The sequence below is a fragment of the Symphalangus syndactylus genome, chromosome 2 (assembly GCF_028878055.3).
Source record: "Symphalangus syndactylus isolate Jambi chromosome 2, NHGRI_mSymSyn1-v2.1_pri, whole genome shotgun sequence".
Lineage (NCBI taxonomy): Eukaryota > Metazoa > Chordata > Mammalia > Primates > Hylobatidae > Symphalangus > Symphalangus syndactylus.
This window is the reverse complement of record NC_072424.2, coordinates 14,565,001-14,582,173: the sequence shown is the minus strand read 5'-3', so window position 1 is coordinate 14,582,173 and position 17,173 is coordinate 14,565,001. Positions and strand designations below refer to the sequence as shown.

General features: G+C 45.0%; 1 protein-coding gene across 4 annotated transcripts in view; it reads right to left on the bottom strand.

The window, feature by feature from the left end:
• The window catches only part of CPXM2 (carboxypeptidase X, M14 family member 2), a 219,719-nt gene that overhangs the window by 121,080 nt on the left and 81,466 nt on the right, over positions 1–17,173 (bottom strand). For all 4 annotated transcript variants that reach the window (XM_055246335.2, XM_055246325.2, XM_063616959.1 and 1 more), the window contains one exon: positions 14,074–14,172. In XM_055246335.2, the coding sequence (XP_055102310.2) occupies positions 14,074–14,172 (99 nt within the window). The remainder of the gene's footprint in view (positions 1–14,073; positions 14,173–17,173) is intronic.

Genomic DNA, 17,173 nt, shown 5'->3' with positions numbered 1-17,173 from the left:
CAGCACAGGCTCATCACCCTCAGACAGATTCCCTAAGAGAGCCCCTCCCCTTCCCTTTAACAATCCACCTTCTGAGCCCACACTTCAGCTATGAGGTATCTACAGGCACCGTCTATGCCACTCAGCGCCCAATCACATGCACAAAGTTTAAATTCAGGGCCAGGTGCGGTGGCTCACGCCTGTAATCCCAGCACTTTGGGAGGCCAAGGCAGGTGGATCACTTGAGGCCAGGATTTTGAGACCAGCCTGGCTGATATGGTGAAACCCCATCTCTACTAAAAATACAAAAATCGGCCAGGTGTGGTGGTACATGCCTGTAATCCCAGCTACTTGGGAGGGTGAGGCAGGAGAATCACTTAAACCTGGGAGGCGGAGGTTGCAGTGAGCCGAGATCATGCCACTGCACTCCAGCCTGGGCTACAGAGTGAGACGCTGTCTCAAAAAAAAAAAAAAGTTTAAACTCAGACCACTTGCTTATCTGGAGACCGGCCTGTTGACATGGCAGGCAGGCCTCAGAAACCTGGCGGCCCCCATCAGGCAGGTGTGAACGCTGCAGCTGGAGTAATCCGCCTGCAATCTGCAGCTGAAGCAAATACCCAATCATCTTCCAACGTCTGCTGCAAAAGAATCTCTTCAAGGTTGTCACCACTTCTTCCTTGGCACTCTGTCCCCTCACATTCGTGTGGCAGAGGCCGCAGTATCAGTCAGGCACACAGCAGTAATGTCGGCTTCACTTGGAAAGTTCTTATTTAATCAATCTTCCATTCTTTATTTTTCCCTTTGATAGCCTTCTCCTCTCCTTCCCTCCATCCCACGTCTGCCTCACTCTGACTTCACCCTGTTTTCCATGAGCATCAGGGCAATTCACAAATGTTACTGCAACCCAGCCTAACACACAGCGCCATGCCCTGCAGTACAGCATCCTGCAGGCTCAGATAAAACTACCCACTGAGCCAGCTGGGAGTTACCCACCTTCTCCAAATCCCATTTTAAAACATTTTTTAAGCTAAAAAGAAATTTAAGCATAAAGTAGTCTAAGCACAAACTCACTGTCCCACATCCCTTTATGCAAAGATCAACAAGGCAAAAATCCCCTGTCAGAATCAAGCATCCCAGGAAAAGTTCCCAAGCCCATCTTAAAGACATATTGAACATCTGACACCAGAATCTCCACATTTAGAAAAAGGCAGGATTTTCCTATGCTAAAGAATGGGAAAGTAAGGGACCAGAAAATAAAGGACAGGAAAATTATCTTTTGCTTTAAAGATTCTAAATTAATTCAAAATACAGAATATTGAAATATTCACACTTAATACTTCACTCTGATGAATTTCAGAATATTTCAACCTGATTCATTTTTCTTCTTTTCTTCCTACCTTGAGAGCATCATCCTAGAGATTTCTTTCTTCTTTTTTTTTTTTTTTTTTTTTTTGAGACGGAGTTTCGCTCTTGTCACCCAGGCTGGAGTGCAATGGTGCGATTTTGCTCACTGCAACCTCTGCCTCCCAGGTTCAAGCAATTCTCCTGCCTCAGCCTCCCAAGTAGCTGGGATTATAGGCACCTGCAACCATGCCCAGCTAATTTTTGTATTTTTAGTAGAGACGGCGTTTCACCATGCTGGCCAAGCTGGTCTCAAACTCCTGACCTCAGGTGATCCGCCCGCCTTGGCCTCCCAAAGTGCTGGGATTACAGGCATAAACCACCACGCCCAGCCCATCCTAGAGGTTTCTGACAGGTCTACTCAATGTCCAAAATGAATAAAGCGACCTGCTCCTCCCCCCGTGGGTTCTCCTGCTAAGGGGAACAATACTAGAGTGGGAGGAAATTATGCAGAACGAGGAAACCACTTGCAAATCATGCTGAGCCACATCGGAGAAAGGAGGGCTGGGGAATCTTCCACCTGCAGAATGGTCTGGAGGCCTCAGAGCCACAGGGGCCAGGGCAAAACCTTTGAAAACATCTGCAGTTCCCAGGCCTGCAGAGGCCTTGAAAAATGGATGAGACCTCTGTCAGCTGCACCCTGGGCTGACAAAGACCAAAGGGAGCACAGTGCGAACAAGTCACCAGAAACCAGCAGCTCCCACTCCCTTAGGCCAGCGCCTAAGGCCGCTCTTGGTCCCTGAAGTGACATCACTGTCAGCACTTCAGTCTCTGGGCTGCACCCTCGTCTTTGGACCCCAGCCAACGTAGGGAACTGCTGCTAACACCGTAACCCCTAGGCAGCTTCTCTGAGGCAATCAGCAGCCAGACAAGATCCACAGCATGAATGAACCGGCATCCAGGAAACCTCCGTGTCTTCAAAACCAGAAATCTCAAAAGAAAGGCAGAAATGGCAGAGACAAGTACTGTCTCCCAGCCACAGTCCCGGGCTTGTCTAGGACCTGCCAGGACATGACCAAGAGTGATCATCGGAGTAGCACAAGACTTTGCAGCAGCAACCTGTGCATTCTAAGGGCTGAAGTGAAAGAAATTGGGATCTGGAAGCCACTACCAGCTAAGTTACAGTCAATAATCACAGTAATTGTCACGGCAATTAAGGGCTTTTTGAGACACAAGAGTATTTGGAAAACGTACCCTACTCCCACCATGACCATCGGCCTTTACTGAAAGAACAGCTTGAATCATGTGCCCAGAAACATAGACACAAAGGCAAGCAGACACGTGACCGGCAGGTGCAGCGAACACTGAGGACTGCATGACACTTCCCGCAAATAAGCCCAGAGGACTCTGCCAGCCAAAGAACTCCGAAAGCATGGCAAAGTTAGAATGACAGGTTAGAACTCCATCAACTTTAAATTCTCCAAGAAACATCTGGTTCTGGTCCAAGGACCTGTCAATCACAATACCACTTCCAAGGACTAGGACTTTTCCCCATCCTTCAGAACACATTACGGAGAAGTACAGGAGTGTTGCATGGGTGACTAAGCAAAACGGAGGAGAAGCAAGGTTTCAAAGCTTAATTTAAATATCTGTAATCAGAGAGTTTAAAAAAAATCTTTGTTGGAACTGTAACATATTTGTATTACAATGTCAATTGATGAGATAATTACTAGGTTTAAAGAGTGCTTGAAATAAGTAGGAAACTCATCGGCAGCTCTTCATCCCTCAGCAGTGTTCCGCGGGGGTTCCAGCCAGGCTGCAGGAAAGCAGGCTCCGACAATCAATCACTCAGTGACTCTTGAGCCAATTTGTTCCAACAGCCTCAAGACAGCTCCCCGTTTCTCCCCTAAAACAAACAAATTCATCCTTCACCATTAAATCAAGTTTCTGTTGCTTCTAGGAAGAAAAAAGGATCTAATCCTGAGAAGCATGTGGGTGAGGAGAAGACAGAAAAAAGTGTGAAAACACTTCAGGAAAATATTAATTAGAAATCAGAGATGTGTCACAATCTAGAGGAAAGGAGAGTGACAATCATCCACAATGAATCTGCTTTTCTCTTAAAGAGAGTGCAGCTCTCTGAGAACACACCACGCTGAGCAGGGCGCCATCTCCCAGCCCCGTGCTCTATTCCTTGCGAGGCAAGCATGGGGTCCCCTGCCTCATTCTACCCCACCCCACGCATGCACTGCCTTAGATCTGTCTCTTGCTAGCAGTCTCTGCATTACATATACTTTAAAAAGAGGCATTTGCCCTCTGGCACAGATTCATTAGTCCTCATCATCATCATCGTCATCACCATATATTACCATTTATGCACAGCAGCTCTTGAACAAATTGCAAATGTCTATTGCATTTAAGATCATGGAGGCCTTTGTGGCCCAGAAATTCCAGGGCACAGTCAGAATACAGCATATAAGTAAGAATTCTGAATCTAGCACTGACCCCCAACACCCCACCTTCAGTATCCCAAGTCTGTCCAGGGAGTGGGGGGCCGTTATGAGTCATGTCATGAAAATTATTTTAAAAGTGGAGTGATTTGGGGAGCAACAGGGAAAACCTGCAGGTAACTACTGCAAGCCAGACCGGCTAGAGACTCCTGTCTTGTATCTGCACAATGACCCCAACAGTTGGGCATCATCGCTCATCATCGCTGAGACTCAGGGATGCCGAACACAGTTAAATAGTCGTTAGGTGTCTGAGTTATAAAATCTCAAGCATAATCTTCACACCACCTCCGTCTGACTTGAAAACTCGAGAGCATAACACAAATGAAGTTGCTTGATGGTGTTTGGGGTCACACCAGGAAAAGAGCTGGAGCCAAGACAGGCGTCTCCTGCTGGCAGAGCAGAGCTCAGAGTCCGAGGCCCTGTGGCCTACTGTGATCGCCTCAAGACATGGTGGGCGCTGCCAGGAACAAGCTCACAGCCCTCCTGAACTTTTGCTTTCATTGTCGCCTATAAATGGAGTAGCTTCGACTTAATGGAATTCTTGCCTTCGCCTTTCTGAACTTGACATTCCCTTTGATCAGTGAAGTGTGAAGGCAGCTTCCCAGTGCACTGAAAATCTGTGTGCAGTAGCTCTCTGCCTTTCTCAGACACCACTGGCTTCCCACAGGGACAGGGCCTCTCTCTGGGTCTTGGGAAATCTCTGAGCCAATCTCAGCCTTATCTAGTCGTCCTTGGAAAGCTCTTTAACACCCACCACAGGAGAGATGATCCTTCAGACCCTCATCACTGAGCTCCTCCAGAGGGCAGCTCTCACCCCAACTGAGCATCAAAATCTCCCAGGAAACTTAAAGGAAAGGTGCCCTAACCCCTCTCCCGGAAACTGATCAATAGGATAGCAAAGGAACCCACCACTGGTCTGAAGTTCCCAGGTGATTCTTCTGAGACAACCAGTCTCAGAAGAGAGTCCCCACAAACCTGGCTGAGGTCTTTAACCTGTGAGGCTACACAAGCTCAGAGATTTTCTTTCCCAGACCCCAGTGGATCCATCAGAGGACACTCTCAAAGAACTGGGTTCCAGCCCACGCTGGCAACAGCGGCTGATATCTGGAGTCAGCCCGGAGCCTCAGCCTCAAAGGTTCTGACCACCTACCTCCTTCTTAAATGTCCAGCTCAGGGGCTGTTCTGCCTGAAAAGCCTCCCAAGACTTCGTCCCCTGCACTCAACCCTCTCAGCCTACCCACTCCTACCTTTAGCCTAACCTCCTAGGAAAAGTCCACACTGTTACCATGGTAGTTTAGTCTGTCTCCCTGAACAGGCTGTGAGCCTCAACAGCAGCAATGACAAGTTTTCATCCTCGAATTTCCAATGCCCAACCAATGTTCTCAAATGAATGAATTTGCATTATGATCAAGTATAACTGATAATCCCTATGTCTGCATCATCATGGAAAATTAACACTATTCTTTATACATTGCTTATAAGGCTCAAAAAAAAGGAATTATTGATTCAAATGAACATTTCTCAACCCTCAAGCACTTGCCTATTATCATCTTCATAAATTTTTCCACATCCATATACCACCTGCACTATTATTTCCTTCACGTTTTTATTTAAATCAAACTACATTAATGAAAATATGTTCATGTAAAAGGAAACTTTATCACTAGAAGATAACATGAAAATATCTTCATGACCTTGGGGTGGGCAAAAAACATTCTTAGTCCAAAGAAAAAAGTACCAACCTCAACAGAAAATATAGATGATTGGTCTATATTAAATTTAAGAGCATTTGTTATTCAAAAGACACTTCTACTAGAGTTAAAAATGAGCCAAGAAGTGGGATATTCACTATGCATGTATCTGATACAGGACTCATATTCATCATATTTTCAAGAAAAACAAACAAACAAACAAAAACCCTCCTATAAATCAACAAGAAAAACAACAGGCAAAAGAACTGAGCACATATTCACAAATGAGGTTATCCTAATGGTAAGTAAGCATTAGTCACTAGTCATCAGGAAAATACAAATTAAGACCACAATGAGATATCAGCATATACCCACCAATATGAAGAAAATAAAGACTGACAATATCAAATGCTGGTAAGGATGTGAAGCAACTAGAACTTTCATTCACTGCTGGTAGAAGTGTTAACTGGTACAATCAATTTGGAAAAATCTCCAGCAGTACTTAGTCATACACTATGATCCAGCAATTCTTATAGGTAAACATGCAACAAAAATGCATTCATATATGTACCAAAAGACTTTTTCAAGAATAGTCTTAACAGCACCATTTATAATAGCCAAAAATGGAAAACAATCCAAATGCCCATCAACAAGAGAATGAATAAATAACCTGCAGTATAGTCGTGCACTAGAATACTATAAATCAATAAAAATAAATGAACCATGCTATATACAACAACATAGACAAATCTCATAAACATCATTTTGAGCAAAAGAAGTCAGACACAAAAGAGCATACAATGTATGATCCTATGAATATTGAGTTCAAAACAGGCAAAAGTTGTATCTGATGGTGGTTATCTTTGAGGAGAAGCAGGAGTAATGGTTACTGGCTGGAAGTAGGAAGGAGGCCTGAAGTTGAGACCTCAGAACAAAAATATTTAAAAGACAAAAGGCTGCTAGAAACTGGAAACTCAACTGTATTGAAGGTTCTGCATTTTGAGCTAGTCAACATTTACAGATCTGAGAAAGGGCTTAGACTGTCCCTCCTGGAGAAAATCTAGCTGAATCTTGCCTCATTGAAAAATAAATAAAGAATGAACACTAATGTACAGTCTGTGCAGAACAAAAAATTCCACCCAAAGAATGTTAAAGGAGATATACCATCCAAAACACTCAGAGAAATAATGTGACCTTGAAAGTAACTTGATGTGATAGCTAGGAAAATATTTTACCCAGACACTGTTCCTCCTTTGTATAATCCAAGAGTCATGGCTTCTACTTGCCATAAAAAAAGAAAAAAAAACATGCTGAAGAAAAGGATAAACAGAAAAATATTTTAAATACGGCCAAATAGCAAGAAAACTAAAAATACAAAAGCAGAATTAAAACCCACAAGGAAGATCTATTCTTTATGAATGGGGGTCTTTGCCAACACAGTAAAGAAAAATAAATAAAAGTATAAGAATTGAAAAGGAGAAAACAAAATTGTCATTATTTCATATACATTATGATTTTGTACTTAAATATCAAATAATATGTGATTAACAAGAGTTCAGCAAGATTGCTGAATATAAAAATCAACATTCAAAAATTAACTATATACCTGTAGTCTACCAATAAAGAGTAGAAAATTGAAATTAAAAGTATCACAGAATAGCAAGTATCAAAGATAAATCTATTAAAAGATATATAAGACCTCTAGAGATAAATTTCTATGAGCAATATTAAAGAAGGTCTAATAAGTGGAGAGATATACCATGTTCATGGATTAGAAGTCAATATTGTAAATGTGTTCATTCTCCCAAGTTGATTCGTAAAATCAATGCAAATCTAAATCAAAATTCCAAGAACTTGACTTGACATCATGTAGAACTTGACTACATGATGTAAATGTGTGTGTGTGTGTTTACAAGTACACACAATGGGTCAAGAATAAACACAACTTTTAAAGAAGAATGGGTCCTGCTCTACCAGATGTCAAGATTTGTTATAAACCTACAGTAATTAAGAAAGCAAGACATTTCAAGCATGGGTAGAAAAATGAATTAATAATAAAGATTAGTGAGCTGAAAACAAAGCCAGGCATATATGGATACTTGATATCCAACAGACAGGTGGCACTGCAAAATAGTGCCTTTTCATTTGGTACTTAGTACTTGTCTTAGTCTATTCAAATTGCCATACCAGATTATAAACAATAGAAATTTGTTTCTCACATTTCCTTTTTTTTTTTTTTTTTGAGACAGAGTCTCACTCTGTAGCCCAAGCTGGAGTGCAGTGGCACAATCTTGGCTCACTGCAACCTCCACCTCCAGGGCTCAAGTGATTCTCGTGCCTCAGCCTCCCGAGTAGCTGGGACTACAGGCATGCATCACCACGCCAGGGTAATTTTTTGTATTTTAGTAGAGACGGGGTTTCACCACATTGCCCAGGGTGGTCTCAAACTCCTGAGCTCAGGTGATCTGCCTGCCTCAGCCTCCCAAAGCACTGGAATTACAGGAGTGAGCCACCACGCCCAGCCTATTTCTCACATTTCTAAAAGCTGAGAAGTCCAAGATCAAGGCACCAACAGATTCAGTGTCTGATGAGGGCCTGGTTCATATACAGTGGCTATCCTTTCCCTGTGCCCTAACGTGGAGGAAAGGCCAAGGGAGCTCTTGGGGGTCTCTTTTATAGGTTCACTAATCCCATTCATGAGAATTCCACCCTCATGATCTAATCACCACCCCCCGCCCCCACCACACACACACACAAAGGCCCTACCCCCAAATACCATCACCTTGTGGGTTAGCATTTCAACAAACACATTCTGTGGGGACATGATCAGTTTATAGCATGTGTTTACTGCTTTCATAGTCAAATGTTTAATAAGCCAGGAAAGAAATCTACTTTCACCACAAGACCAACTTCCACCACAAGTGGTTTAAGTGCCAATTTTTTTTTGTAAAGTTTTAGGGCATAACATGGTAAATTTGGTTTTCTGTTAAATCCATCCAAGAGTCAGTAATAAAGAATAAAGAGGGTTTTATCACAGAAGCTTTGAGAAGATGGAAACAAGATAGATCACAGTATGCCAAGAACAAACTCCCCAAGAGCAACAGAAGCACGTGTGCTCGCCCTTGTCATGGGGATTCTGAGGAGGTAAACCTCTAGAATGTCTCCCCTGTAAATGGACCAGCATGTACTTGGTCAATAAGAACCACACTTGGGGTCAAGTGGCTGATACAAATGAATGAAATTTCATGCCACCTATGGGTGCTACCGAGCACATCAGAACATCAGAGTTCTGCCCCCCTAAACCCTTGTCTGGGAAGTATTTCTAGGCTGACAAGTCCACTGTGCCTATGGTTTCAGACCAAGGTTTCTGAAGCCTATAGCTGCAGACTGGCCACACTGCTCATGTGGCATTCATAAACACACTCAGTTTACAGACATGTCTACTGCAGGCTACAGCCAGCCCAGGACCCCTAATCAAACCCAGTGAAGGCCCTACCACAAACCCATTATTGGAAAAACAAAATAAAACTCTCCACATTGTAAAGGAATGCTATAAAATCCTTCAAAGGCACATGTTTCATTTTAGAGACTAAAGAGTAACTTTTTAGGCATGTTTGACATGGTGCAGAAAGTGGAAAATAGCAAGGAGTAGGGGTACCTTTGGTTTCCCAGTGCCCACATTTCTTGGGCTTCCTAACCACCGTCTGTCAAGAGGGGTGTGAGTCTGTCCCAGTTCTGGCCCCTCACCTCCCCTGTCACTCCCATAGGAGTCTGAAATACAGGCATGGCAGTTTATCATGTCTACTATGTTGGTAAAATCCTCCAGAATCAGGGGTCTGGGAATAGCTGTGCCAGATGCCAAGAAGGAAGACCCAACTTAGCCCCAGGGAACTGTCTGGTTACGTAATGAAGAGAAGAGGCTCATAACAAGGGCTGGGATGAAAAACCAAACTGTCTGTGATGCAATGAAAAACCCTCAATCTTAAAACACACACAAATATATATTAAGTTGGCCAATCCTCAAGTATAGTGCCTGATTGAGGCCTCAAACTTCTTCCAGTCAAGGCACGAGGGAGATGCATCAAGCCAGCTCGCATTCACCAACATGTATCAGGGAAACCATCCTACTTCCATCCTGGTAGGAGATCACGTTTCTTTCTTTTTTTCTTCTTTTTTTTTTTTTGATGGGACAGAGTCTCGCTCTGTCGCCCAGGCTGGAGTGCAATGGCGTGATCTTGGCTCACTGCAACCTCCGCCTCCTGGGTTCAAGCAATTCTCTTGTCTCAGCCTCCTGAGCAGCTGGGATTACAAGTGCATGCTGCCAGGCCTGGCTAATTTTTGTATTTTTAGTAGAGACAAGGTTTCACCATGTTGGCCAGGCTGGTCTTGAACTCCTGACCTCAGGTAATCCACCGACCTTGGCCTCCCAAAGTGCTAGGATTGCAGGCTTGAGCCACTGCATCTGGCTGATCATGTTTCTTTCCTATAGATCTTGCTCTAAGAACTGAAATCAAAGATCACTTCCTTGAAAGGGCCAGCTGCTGTTCTGGGTCATAGAGAACCCATTTGAGCATATGTAGAGCACCTGTTCTGTTCACCATGATGCTGGCTGTACCACAATGTGGGTACTCAACAAGCAGGTTCACCTTTGTCAAGTGCTGCTACCAACATTGGTCTATCCAGAGATGAATCAGACAAGGCCCCTGCTCTTAAGCATTCACAGGCTTTCAGAACCAAAGAACCGTGCACAGGAATCACTGTGATATGAGAAAGGAGGGAACCAGGACCATGAGAAAGAAGCACAGGAAACTAAAGAGAGGTGATCAGAGGAGGCCTCTTGGAAGTGGGATTGCAGAGCACTGAACTTCTAAGGCAGAGGTTGACAAACTATAGCCTGAGTAAAGGTCAAATACAGCCCACTGCCTGTTTTTGTATTATCTGTGAAATAAGAATAAATTTTAAATATTTTAAGGGTTACATTATAAATGGTTATATAAGCACTTATATCATATCCTTGATTTTGCCTCTTAGCTACTAAAGCATAAAATATTTACAATCTGATCCTTTAAAGAAGTTTGCCAGCCCCTGTTCTAAGGCACACAAAAGACCCAAGATGGTAAATTAAAGTCATAGCTAACTAATGTTTGCTGAGAGCTTACTGTGTGCTGTGTGCTACACTGTGCAGACATTATTTAATCTTCACAATATGCCTATAAGGTTAATATTATTCCCACTTCACAGAGGAGGAAACTGAGTCATAGAGAAGTTAGTAACTTCTCCAGAGTCTGGCAGCCAGAAGTTAGTAACTTATCCAAAGTCTCGAGTGTAAGTCTGATCCCAAAGCTGTCCTCTCAATCACCAACTTTGATGCTTGTCCAATTCCCTATAGAGAGAACATGTGAGCAGAGGCTTAAAGCTTAGGACACATGTAAAAAACAAGCCCTCATCTGGCTGCAAACAAAGGAAAGCAGAGGCCAGAAAATGGGTAAAATCATGGTGGGAATTGCCAAGTAGAGAATAATCCTGCAATTAATGCATGGTAAATAACATGGCATAAGGTAATTTCATTGCAACAAAAGCTGTTTACAGTAGCAAAAAATTGGAAACAACATAAATGTCTATTATTAGATGGTTATATTACAGAATGTCATGTAACCTTTGAAAAAAGAAGGTCATGCTTTATCTTCATTGTATTGATCAGCTACTGCTGTATAACAAGCAACCCCTAACTCTTAATGGCACACAATTGGCATTTACTTTCAGGTGTCTGTAGATTAGCTGAGCTCAGCTGGGTAGCTCTGGGTTGCTGGTTGGGCCCACATCTCTTCCACTTATTGCTCAGCCTCCTAGGACCAGTGGTCTAGGTATGCACACTCTTCTCGTGGAGATGCAAGAGGCCCAAGAGACAAATGGAAACAAACAAAGCTTGGGCTCAGAACTGACACATGATCCCTTCACCTTCATCTATTGGCCTAAACAAGACTCCTGGACCAGCCCAAAGCCAAGGGACTTCCAGCTTTGGCAAAGGGAACTAAAGAGTTACACAGCAAAGGGTGTGGACACGAGAAGAGGTGAAGAATTAGTTAGAATGATGACTCAACCAACTTCTTAAACTATTACAAAACAACATCTAAAATGTAGTTTGATACTTGCCACAGCTGACACTACTCCTTAATCACAGTGATAGCCATGTACATGTTCTCTTCCTCAAAAGCTAAAGTTCCATAAGGATGACTTCTACATCTGAGATGAGCCTTTTAACCCCATCCACTCTCATAACTCAATGTAGTTAACATCGCCTGTACTGCCCACGGCCTTGCAAATGAAGTGGCTGACATCTGCTCTGCCAGCCACCTTGAACATAATGTAGTTGTCACGTATACCAGCCCAACATTCTGCCACACTGCCTTCAAAGCCCCCCAGTGCAACCTGAGTAGATCCTGAAAGGAGGATGGACTCAGGGTTCTGAGAATGCCCAGTTCTGCACTTGAGGCCACACCTTGCTTGTTCAGGTGCCTGACTCTAGGCCTGTGTCCCTAACGGCCACACCACCCTGCCACATGTGCCCTGCCTCCATGGCCACCATCTGTTGGTTGCATGTCAGGGATCTCCTCAGCTGCTTCTCCCCTCCAAGGTTATCCTCGACCCCTTCTTTTTTTTTTTTTTTTTTCTGTAGTGAAAGAAGTTTCACAGGCTAAAATCACATATAGGGCATTCAATGAACCATGAACCAGAGCCGTGATGGCTGCCTATGAGACCAGTGATCCCAACCTGACAGAGCTTTGAAGCCAAAGTCAGGGGAGCAATCCTGGGTGGGCCAGTAGGGAGGGGTGTACCCATGGCAGAAAAGGAGGCAAATTCAGACGTGTGTGTGTCTGTGTGTGTGTGTGTAATTGAGTCTTCAAAAATCTTTCTGAAAATGTCTCCTCAAAAGTTTAAGAACTTCCAATTCTGATAATAAAGAACTAAGATAATTCAAACCAACCCTTCTGCTGAAGCTACTCAAAAAAATCTGGGCAAAATATGTTTAAAAGCACTTAAAAAACAACAAGGCAGTGAAGAAATATGTTTATTTCTTCACAAGGCAGTGAAGAAGTACCAGGATCCGATCTGATGGCAGCAAGACCCAGGGAGGCAAGACCAACTCTCAAAGCCACATCAGCCCTGTGGCATTTGTAATCCTGAAGAAACAGCTGGTGTTTTATCAGCCTGCTTGGGCACAAAATGTCAATGTCCAAGGTCCACTCAAGGTGAGGAGTCCTATTACCCCCCATTTAGAGAAGACCCCAAAGCACCACACCGTCAGGGTCAAGCAGCAGAAACACAGCCACAGCGTGCACTGTGCAGAATGTGCTCTCCCGGTCTGATGAGTCCTCTCAATGGGCAATGGGTGGAGTGCACGCCTGCCCACTTTAAGAAGGAATATACTTTACATTTGGTGAATGACCACAGAAGGTCACTGTTGTTGACATCTGTTTTCACTTGAGGATGCACTATCAGTCATCTCTATGATTTCTTTGATGGCGAGTTCTTGGTTAGAAACACTGCCCCAAATCATTACGTTGTGCTTAAGGAAGCACGCACTTCCATCTGTGACAATCAACTCTGTAACATTGTTTATGGACTCACATGGCAGCTAAAGTCCTGCCTGTGTAAATGCAAAGTTGTGAAATGCATCATTTATTTTAAGCTAACCAAAAAGTCTAGAATCAGAAAATCTTGGGTTCAAATCCCTGTTTTACCACGTAGAAGCTGCATAACCCTTGGTAAACTATGCACATTACCATGTCTCATTTTCCACATCTGTAAAATATGGATAATAATGATAATAATAATACCCATAGTCAGAGGGGCACTAGGGGATGTCAAATACTCAGCCAAGTGCCTGGCTACTACATAAGCGCTTAATGAATGGCTGTTATTACTAGTACTAATTTTAGCAGAAATGTGATCCTGGTTACCACAGTTTAGAATAATAACAATACAATAATAATAATGGTAGTAGTTAATAGTAATAGCTGTAGCTCATGGGCCAGAGATTGTTCATGAGTCTCAAAATAATACCTTTGAACATTCCAAGGTGAGTAATTAAAGGTGCACTATGTTCATGACTGTGAGATGCCGGCCTAGCACTGCATATTTTGCAAGTAGATTTGATCTCTGACCCCAGAGGCTCCTGGGTCAGGCTGGGAGATAAGAAATGCACACTCAAGGCCATGGGCAGCTAAGAGGTCTCACAAGAAAGGAAAAGATGTTGTCTTTGAGGAGAGAGAGGTGGGGAAAGCAACCAAGAGCTCCAGGAAATTCAAAACTGACTGCAGTTGAATCAGAAAATCTGGCTGTGAGTAGTGAGGCAGTGCACAAGTGTGAGTGTGGTGCAGAAGCTGCCGTGAATGTTCTCGCCCCCGCACCATGGATCGGAATAGACAGCAGGCCCCAGGCAGCCCCACAATTGGGAATCTGTAGTCGGGCTGCTGCACCAGGGGCCTGTGCCCGCCCACCCTCCCTGAACAGGGCCTAGGACTGGTGTAGGGCTCTCCGAGAGCCTCACTTACTCTCTCTAACATCTTCATGGGCCACACGGACATTGTGATAATCGCTGGCAGCCTTCTCAGAGCTCTTGGTTCTTACAACTTTTTTGTTGCTGTGTTTACCTAAAGGGGGAGAGAGAGATGCCTTTACTTTCATATACATCAGAGCTGGTTCAGGACGCTAAGAGTTCAACTGTCCTCTCCTGCACAGCAGCCATCTCCCCTTCTGCTCCCCTGTCCCTAAAGATGGTGTCTTGGACTTTAAGGAGTCTCTAGTAAAAGGAAAGGAAATGTGTTATTAGCAACACCCAGGAGAAAAACACTCCTAATAAAAACAATGTTACCTGCACGTTGTTACTATTATAAGACTGAAGATCACGCCTGTAATCCCAGCACTTTGGGAGGCTGAGGTGGGTGGATCACAAGGTCAGGAGATCAAGACCATCCTGGCTAACATGGTGAAACCCTGTCTCTACTAAAAATACAAAAAATTAGCCAGGCGTGGTGGCAGGCACCTGTAGTCCCAGCTACTTGGGAGGCTGAGGCAGAAGAATGGCGTGAACCCGGGAGGCAGAGCTTGCAGTGAGCGGAGATTGCGCCACTGCACTCCAGCCTGGGTGACAGAGCGAGATTCTGTCTCAAAAAAAAAAAAAAAAAGACTGAAGAATACTTTTGGGTAGTACATTTGACCCTCACTGAGGCCCAGAGACATCATTTGTAGTTTCTGGAACTGGAAGTGGAGCCTCAGACTTGTGACCCTAGAGCTAGCATTTTCCACCCTGCTGGGCTTCTCCAACCTAACTCTCTCCCAGGCCCTGGCTTGGTACCTGTGGGTAAAGATGCTGCCCCATTTGGGGAGCCTCCTTGCCATAGCCTGAGACACCTGCCTGCCATGCTCCTGATGGCCCCTTGGCTCCTTTTCACACTGCACTCCCTCTCCCTGCTCCAGCAACACTGGCCTCCTTTTAGCCTTCAGTTCATGCTTCTTCCTCACCAGAACTTTGTACTATGCTGTTCCTCCTCCTGGAGCGCCCTTCTCTTCCCTTCCCTTCCCTTCCTTTCCCTTCCCTTCCCTTCCCTTCCCTTCACTCTCAAGCTAATTAGCTCCTGCTGATCCTGAAAATCTCAGCTCTGGCATCACCTCCTTAAACTTTCCTGACTTCCCCATCAGAACTTTGTACTATGTTGTTCCTCCTCCTGGAGCATCCTTCCCTTCACTCTTAAGCTAATTAGCTCCTACTGATTCTGAAAATCTCAGCTCTGGCATTGCTTCCTTAAACTTTCCCGACCTCCCCACCAAGTCAAATCCACTTTGATGGAAGTTGATAGCACCTGTTTTGGGTCAGGTTGCCTCTAGGTAGAGCCTGATGCAGGGGTTTGGATGCACAAGGTGTATTGAGGGAGAGGGGGAGGAAGGGAAGCAGGATGGGGTGAGGAAAGGAGCTAAGCAAGGCTGTGGTCTCAGCCAGAGTCAGGCTCAGCCCATCCCACAGGAGCTCTGGAGCAGCAACTGCACACAGGGTTGCCCTGACTTGGGACAAAGAGCTGTCATTTCTACTGCAGTTGGCTTCTGACTACAGCCTGAGAGTGGGAGACGTAGCCTTCCAAGGGTTCTTCTGCAGAGGTGGAAGCAGGCGTGAGCTGCCTGAAGAGGAGACTCCTGGTATCTGGCGACTGTGTGTCCCTGTGGGGAAAGAAGACTTGGGCAGGGCACTGGCAGCCACACCGCAGCTCTGCACCCATCTTGGGTGGCAGCATCCCAGTGGCAATGGGACGTGTCTGTTGATGAGACAGGGATGATGTCTGGCTTTGCTCACTGCTCTGTCTCCAGAGTCTGAGACTTAGGAGGCTGTGATGAATGAATGAATGCATGAATGAACAAATGAACAAGTCGGTGAGTGACAAACAGAAACAAGAGGCAGGGCAGGTCTCTGGAGAAAGAAACTTAGCTTGAACTTTAAAAGCCAGTTGAAATACCAAAATCAGCTGGTGCATTCTGCCAATAATGAAATCATTTCCGACTATGTTACAGCCACCCGCTAAAAGGACACTTATTAAGAATACCTTAAATTTTCAAGAAATTCAAGGGGTACATTGGGCCAAGCCAAAGGAAACCCCCTTTTTGTTATATTCTTGGGTGGTACCTGCTGGAAGTATCTTTCATTTCCATGTAAGCTGAAAAGAAAATAAAAAAATTAAGTGCCCCTATTAGTGTCTAGAAGCCAATTAACTGAAACTTCTGTAAAGGCCAGAGGAGGAAGGCAAGTCAGAGACCTGAACCCACATCTCTGCCCGACAGTGCTTTGGCCTGTGTCCTGCTTCTGTGGGTGGAAACATCCCGGCTGGTGGGAAAACCGTGGAAGAAGGCCACCTCCCTAAGAGCCTGCCCAGAACTCTGTAAAGGCCTTAGTGGCTGCACAAAATCAGGAGCATAACTTTTGATAAGGCTGAGTTGGATTTTGCAGAAACATAAGATGTTTTAAGAAAAGGAAAGAAATAAGTTTCACAAAATATGTGAGAAAAAAGCCAAAGTTCTGGAAAATAATGACCCATTCCAGCCTTCCCCAGAAGATGGTGTTCACAACAGCCTTCCTTCAGCCAGGGCCGCCTCCCTGGGGCCTCCATGGAACAGGCAGTGAGAGAGGGAGCCAGGCAGCCCCCCAGCACTATGGCCTGGGCAGCTCCCAATACTATGGCCTGGGCAGCTCCCAATACTATGGCCTGGGCAGCTCCCAATACTATGGCCTGGGCAGCTTCCAATGACATGGCCTAGGCAACCCCCCCGCCCCCAAAATCATGGCCTGGAAAGCCCCCAACACCACAGCCTGGGCAGCCCCCACACCATAGCCCAGCCAGCCCCCACACTACAACACCATGGCCCGGGCAGCTCCCAATACCATGGCCTGCGCAGCTTCTAATACCATGGTTTGGGCACCCCCCACCAACCCTGCAACCATAATACCATGGCCTGGGCAGCCCCCACACCACAACACCATGGCCCAGGCACCCCAGACCCAGGCAGATTCAGGCCTGTGAGCAAATGGCCCCGCTCGGCTCTGGGACTCCAGTGAAAGTCTGGATGTCAGGCGAAGGTCCTACTACACTGAGAGTGTGACTCCCCTGG